This window comes from Nothobranchius furzeri, chromosome 14 (assembly GCF_043380555.1).
Source record: "Nothobranchius furzeri strain GRZ-AD chromosome 14, NfurGRZ-RIMD1, whole genome shotgun sequence".
Taxonomy (NCBI): domain Eukaryota; kingdom Metazoa; phylum Chordata; class Actinopteri; order Cyprinodontiformes; family Nothobranchiidae; genus Nothobranchius; species Nothobranchius furzeri.
Genome location: NC_091754.1, coordinates 56,077,136 through 56,084,428, shown reverse-complemented (window position 1 = coordinate 56,084,428; position 7,293 = coordinate 56,077,136). Strand labels below are relative to the sequence as shown.

At 41.3% G+C, this 7,293-nt stretch overlaps 1 protein-coding gene across 2 annotated transcripts in view; it reads left to right on the top strand.

Annotated features, from left to right (window-relative positions):
* Positions 1–209: 209 nt before the first annotated feature.
* The window catches only part of txndc16 (thioredoxin domain containing 16), a 52,591-nt gene continuing 45,507 nt past the window's right edge, over positions 210–7,293 (top strand). The window contains exons 1-5 of one of the 2 annotated variants that reach the window (XM_054743174.2): positions 210–342; positions 664–827; positions 1,170–1,252; positions 1,344–1,417; positions 4,369–4,443. In XM_054743174.2, coding sequence (XP_054599149.2) covers positions 689–827; positions 1,170–1,252; positions 1,344–1,417; positions 4,369–4,443 — 371 coding nt within the window. In that variant the 5' untranslated portion in view covers positions 210–342; positions 664–688. The remainder of the gene's footprint in view (positions 343–663; positions 828–1,169; positions 1,253–1,343; positions 1,418–4,368; positions 4,444–7,293) is intronic. The other variant, XM_054743176.2, reaches the window with a different exon arrangement.

Sequence of the window (7,293 nt, the reverse complement as noted above, 5' to 3'; positions counted from 1 at the left end):
ACAATAATTTCTTTTTTAAATGGCATGTACTGCTAAAATACTTCGAACTAATTATTTCTGTAACGCGCACTTACAGTGGGCATAAAACTATTATAATACTCCAAGTTTACCGAAGCTAATGCTAGCGACATAAAGCTATGGGCTAGCATCCGGGCGGCTAACAAACCACTAGTGTTTTCATCAAGTACAAGGGACAAATTATACACTTTGTCATTAAGTTATACGTTAGGGAAACATATTAAATAATATCATAATGTCAACTGTCTACTTCAGTGCGGCTTTAAGCGTATTTTTGAAAGAAGAAATCTCAAAACTTTAGCCCCTGAACTCAAACTTTATCAGGTAACACACTGATTCTAATGATTTTCTCTCTTATTTATCACAATTTCAGAGGTTGATGTACTCCGAGCAGCACATTTAAATCAGTTTGATTGGAACTGAATGCAAATATAAGGATATATTTGATTTATGACATGTCTGAACCTCTAAAGGTTTATAAATAATCTTTATATAATCACAGCTTCAATTTCAAAATAAAAGCTTAATAAAACTCAGAAGCTAATCATGTTTTATGAAACTTTAAAGCCCATGAAACACAATTTCAACTGTTTATTAATCTTAACTTTTTGTTAATGTATTCATTCTGTAATTTCAATTTTCCAGAGATAAACTCAGTTTTGTCTTAAGGATGTGGGCCTGTTTAGGTGTTTTCCTGTTATGGATGAACTCTGGAGGATACACTCTAGATCAGATTGAATACACTCCTGCAGAGTTTTATAAAACACTGCATTTGGGGAAGATGATGTTCGTCTATTTTGAGCAGAACGGTAGGTTTCTAATGTTATTGCATATTGTTTAAAAATGCAGGTTTATTTACTGCAGAACTGTAGTTTGTTAATATTTTACCTAAATTCATAGACATTTTATCAGTACTGTTAATAAATATCTTTCTGTATCAGCTGATGTTTGCAACCAAGCTAAAAAGAAGAACTTGCTTTTCACATTTCAGTGAAATCATCACAATGTTTAATTTAGATAAAAGTGGGAGTAAACAGTGTTCATTGGAATATATGAAAACATTTAAGAAATAAAATATGGGTCTTGACGGAGTTGGATGATGTCTGGTTATGGAATATTTGAGGATAACAGGATTTATTTCCCGTTTCCAGTCTCTCCTACCATCTCTTTGTTCCTCGTGGAGTTAGAGAAGTCGGCGGAAGCTCTGAGGGATTATGGATTCCTGGTTGGCAAGGTTATTGTAGTTTTCTGGCCAAAAAGGACATTAGATAGTTTCCACAAAAGGCATGTAATAGATAACTGATTATTTGTCCAATCGTTTTTAGGTGAGCTGTGAAAAGGAGCTGGTTCAGGAGTACTGCACAGAGGAAAGATATCAGCACACTGCTTTTCTTTTCCGGTAAGTTAGACTAAACTTGATTAAAATCTATGCAGGATCAGCTGTTTTTGTAAAAATGTCCTTACCTCAAATGGATTTTTTGTTTTCTGGTGTGCTTCTGTGTAAAAGTCCTAAATTATTGCTCCCATACCAGTTGTAGACATTTTCCAGAGCAGCCTTCGTTTGAAGAAAGAGAGTTTATGTCCTTCAGGAATATTTTTCCTCTCCACTTATTTCTCCAAACAGCGTCTGTTCTGGAAGCTATCTACAGCAAAAAACATGCTTCAAAATAATCAAGTTATTTATGTAAACCTCATCCTTAAAGAACTTTTTTTTTCCTTCACCAAAAAAAAAGGTTTATTGAAAGGTATGTAATAAGAATACATATTTTATTATGTAGGTATATACTGGTACAATTTAATAGTTTATTGGCAAATAATAACAAATACATAATTATATGTAATAATTTATACTGTAAAAAACAAAATTAATAAAATTAGCACATACCACGTGTAATACTCAGATCATCCAAAAGAGGGCAGCCAAGCTTTCAAAACAGCAGATTCTAGAGGAAAATATGAATCCTGTAAAAATGCAGAACTCTTTGAAATATTGCTAATAGATTGTCTTACTATAAGCTTTATAAAATGGGTAAATTGAGTGACTTAAACGCTGTAAAGCTGCATAATTCAGAAATACCTTAAACTAAAGCATCCAAGATGGCTATGTAGTAAAAATTAAACCTGTTCAAAGCTGTTTATAAAATTAAGAACATTTGAGAATATATGTGTGTGTGTGTGTGTGTGTGTGTGTGTGTGTGTATATATATATATATATACACACACACACACACACACACACACACACACACACACACACACACACACACACACACACACAACAAAAATATAAACGCAACACCTTTGTTTCTGCTCCGATTTTTCATGAGATGGACTTAAAGATCTAAAATTCATTCCAGATGCACAATATTACCATTTCTCTCAAACATTGTTCACAAATCAGTCTAAATGTGTGATAGTGAGCACCTGTACTTTGCTGAGATAATCCATCCCACCTCACAGGTGTGCCGCATCAAGATGCTGATCTGACATCATAGATGTACCTTATACTGCCCACAATAAAAGGCCACCCTGGAATGTTAGTTTTTTTTTTTTGCTTTATTGGGGTCTGTGGACTCAGAAACGGTCAGTATCTGGTGTGACCACCAATTACCTCATGCAGTGCAACACATCTTCTTCGCATAGAGTTTATCAGATTGTCAATTGTGGCCGGTGGAATGCTGGTCCACTCCTCTTCAATGGCTGTGCGAAGTTGTTGGATATTAGTGGGAACCGGTACACGTTGTCGTATACGCCGGTCAAGCACACCCCAAACATGCTCAACGGGTGACAGGTCCGGTGAGTATGCTGGCCATGCAAGAACTGGGACATTTTCAGCTTCCAAGAATTGTGTACAGTTCCTTGCAACATGGGGCTGTGCATTATCTTCCTGAAACATGAGGTGATGTTCATGGATGTACGGCACAACAATGGGCCTCAGGATCTCTTCACGGTATCTCTGTGCATTCAAAATGCCATCAATAAAATGCACCTGTGTTCTTCGTCCATAACAGATGCCTGCCCATACCATAACCCCACCACCACCATGGCCCACTCGATCCACAACATTGGCATCGGCAAAGCGCTCACCCACACAACACCACACACGCTGTCTGCCATCTGCCCTGAACAATGTAAACCGCGATTCATCCGTGAAGAGAACACCTCTCCAACGTGCCAGACGCCATCGAATGTGAGCGTTTGCCCACTCAAGTCTGTTAAGGCGACGAGCTGGAATCAGGTCAAGACCCCGATGAGGACAATGAGCATGCAGTTGAGCTTCCCTGAGACGGTTTCTGACAGTTTGTGCAGAAATAGTTTGGTTATGCAAACCAATTGTTTCAGCAGCTGTCTGAGCGGCTGGCCTCAGACGATCTTGGAGGTGAACCTGCTGGATGTGGAGGTCCTAGGCTGGTGTGGTTACACGTCGTCTGCGGTTGTGAGGCCGGTTGGATGTACTGCCATATTCTCTGAAACGCCTTTGGAGACAGCTTATGGTGGAGAAATGAGCATTCAATGCATGAGCAACAGATCTGGTTGACATTCCTGCTGTCAGCATGCCAATTGCACGCTCCCTCAATGCTTGTGGCATCTGTGGCATTTTGCTGTGAGACAAAACTGCACATTCCAGGGTGACCTTTTATTGTGGGCAGTATAAGGCACACCTGCGCACTACCCATGATGTCGGATCAGCATCTTGATGTGGCACACCTGTGAGGTGGGATGGATTATCTAAGCAAAGCAGAATGGTAAATGGTAAATGGCCTGTATTTGATATAGCGCCTTCTAGAGTCCTGGAACCCCTCAAGGCGCTTTACAACACAATCAGTCATTCACACACGCATTCACACACTGGTGTGGAAGAGCTACAATGTGGCCACAGCTGCCCTGGGGAGCACTGACAGAGGCGAGGCTGCCGAGCACTGGCGCCACCGGTCCCTCCGACCACCACCAGCAGGCAACGTGGGTTAAGTGTCTTGCCCAAGGACACAACGACAGCGTCAGACTGAGCAGGGCTCGAACCTGCAACCTTCCGATTACGGGGCGAGCACTTAACTCCTGTGCCACTGTTGCATAGAAGTGCTCACTATCACACATTTAGACTGATTTGTGAACAATGTTTGAGAGAAATGGTAATATTGTGTATCTGGAATTAATTTTAGATCTTTAAGTCCATCTCATGAAAAATCAGAGCAGAAACAAAGGTGTTGCGTTTATATTTTTGTTGAGTGTATTTGTTGTTCTTTTTTTTAAATCTCAATGTTGCATTTGATTATTATATTAGCTTTGGCTCAGCTAGTTACCGCTGTTTTAAACCCTTCCCTGAGGTGTTCCATGTCTGTATGTTGACAGGGGAGGCAAGGAGTTCTTGAGTTTTGATTTGGACACCGTCTTTGATGTCAACTCCATCGTGTCTGAAGTCCTGTTGTGAGTTAATCAACACTTGATATGATTGTTCTTTAAGTTCTGGACTTACTTTGAATTATTGACATGTGTTTTGTGATAATGGAGTAAAAAACATGGGGTACTTTTGTAATCCTAATATGAGATAAATAAAAGTCAACTTTACTCGTGTTTTTTAATGCATTTGTAGCAGTCTCTAGTAAGAATAAATGCTTTCTTAGTTGTTCTCTGGGGAACAAAAGCTCTGGTTCGTCTGTTTAAGGACGGTGAAGTCAACTGAAGGAAAACGTGGCAGAACTACGACAGGTTTTGGAGTCTTATTTCATTATTTGGACTAAGAATGGACAATATATCGGCATCAATATCGGTATCGGCCGATGTTCTGATAAATAAAACCGGGCCGATATTAACCAATATTTTTTCCATCTTGTCTCCATTTGTTTGCCTGATTCAGAGGGTGAGGGGGGTGATGTGTAATTGTTTAGTCATGTGAACAGTGAATGTAATCATCTCAGAAGCGTAAAAGTGTGTGGTGTGTACATACCGTAAATCCTCTAATATTGGCCTATATTCAATTAACGGCCGGGTATCACATTTTGGCCGATGTCGGAGTCGCCGGAGGTGAATAATGGCCGGTTTTTTATTGTGGCCGGGTGGAATGTGGTAACAAGCAAGTACCACAGGGGGCGGTTGTGTCATCCGTCTCACTTTTGATTTGCCAGTGATAGACCGCGAGGGTAACTTTAACCGTGCAGAGACGAAGAGGAGGCGAAAATTTGATACCAAGTTCAAGGAGATTGTGCTTATAATGCTGCAGAACACTCTGGGGAGCAATAGGGGTTGTATGAACTAGTCGACTAGTGGACTTCACTGCTCTATAGTGACTTTTTATGCATGTCATCGACTAGTCGCTGTCTGTTTTTCCGGAACTGCGCTGCTCTGGGCGGCTGCATGTTGGAGTAGCTCTGCTGACCAAATGTAAGTTTTGCCTTTTCTTGGGCATTTTTTCTTCTAGTTTCTCAAGAAAAACTGCATTTTTTTGGACATTTTACTTTTCTGTTTCTGGTGCTGTGAAGCTTGGAGGACTTTTACTGCTATTTTTTAGCTTTTTTTCACTTTTTGAGCATTTGTTATGATGCGTAACCATGGCAACAAGCTGGTTTACAATCGGGAGCTGCTGATTAACATTGGAAAGGCCAAAATAATGCCTCAACTGAAGCCACAAATCCCAAATGAGCTAAAACGCAAGAAGCGTCGATGCAGAGCGGGAGCAAAATGGAGACAGAGAAAGAGGAAATTCAAACCATCTCTTCCATCGATCATAATGGGCAATGTGAGATCATTGGCCAACAAGATGGAGGAACTCCAAGCCCTTTCAAGGACTCAGCCAGAGTTTCGGCAGTTTCGGAACCGCTGGAGGAGACAATGAAAAGAAGGATTATCCAGAGAATCAAGAAAATGATGGACAACCCTGAGCATTCTCTTCACAAGACTGTCCGACGACGGAAGAGTGTCTTCAGTCAGAGGCTTCTTCAGTTTGGCTGCAACACTGACCGCTACTGGAGATCCTTCCTGCCAACAGCCGTTGTAATATACAACAACTCTTTGATGACTTGATTATTATTATTATTCTGAGCTACTACAGCAATCAATTTCCCTCTGGGATTAATAAAGTATTTTTGAATTGAATTTGAATTGAATTGATAATGACCGGCAAGATGCAGTCCTCGGAAAAGACAGCAGCCTGCTGTCAGCAGGAGACAAGCACCTGCGCGTCAGGAGGCAATGCGCTGTGCCAGAGCGTCGGTACTGACACCCGCTGTAAAATGGACATTTAACCAAATTGTGACCTTTACCCTCTTGCAATTCAACCTTCCCCTCACCCCCATCCTAACCTTAACCAGCTTGCGCATGCAAAGCTCTGATTGTTGACGCGCTCCAGACATCTGCGTCCTGAGCACGGCCACAGTAACATTAACAGGATTCAGGTAGATGGGAGCCGTACCATCTCGGACTTTGTATGCTAGTGTTAGCAATTTGAATTTGATGCGTGCTGCTAGCGGTAGCCAGTGGAGCTCAATGAACAGAGGGGTGACGTGTGCTCTTTTTGGCTGATTGAAGACCAGACGCGCCGCTGCGTTCTGGACCATTTGAAGAGGTCTCACAGTACAGCCTGGAAGACCAGTTAGAAGGGCATTGCAGTAATCGAGGCGGGAGATGACAGTAGATTGCACCAGGAGCTGGGTGGCATGTTGTGTTAGGTATGGTCTGATCTTTCGTATGTTGTACAGCGCAAAGCGGCATGAACGAGCAATTGCAATGTTATTAGCATTTCCATTACTACTGAACATGTTAATGAAATACATGAAATTACACTGGTGAATTTTGTTTCATAAAATATTTATTAAATACACTGCTCACAAGAATTAAAGGAACACTTTTTTATTGGGCCTGGCATGAAATCACTTAAACCTGTCTGATAATTTCCTAGTTGACTAAGCAGCTGAGGGCATTGTTAATCACTGTCAGCTGTACTGGTGTTCATGGACTTAACGACTGGTGCACTAAAGTGGCAACAATTACAAAACCCTCAAAACCGGACTGGTTTAATGTGTAGAGGTCATTTCAAGTTTCTCCCTCTTGATCTTTTTCGGCTGGTTTTCCACCCGTGCTAGTTTTGGCTCTCTACTGGCAGTATGAGGCGATTCCTTAACCCTACAGAAGTTGCACAGGTTGTCCAACTTCTCCAGGATGGCACATCCACACATGCTGCAGCAAGAAGGTTTAATGTGTCTCCCAGCACAATCTCCAGAACATGGAGGAGATTCCAGGACACTGGCGGTTATTCTCGGAGAGCTGGACAGGGTCGTAGAA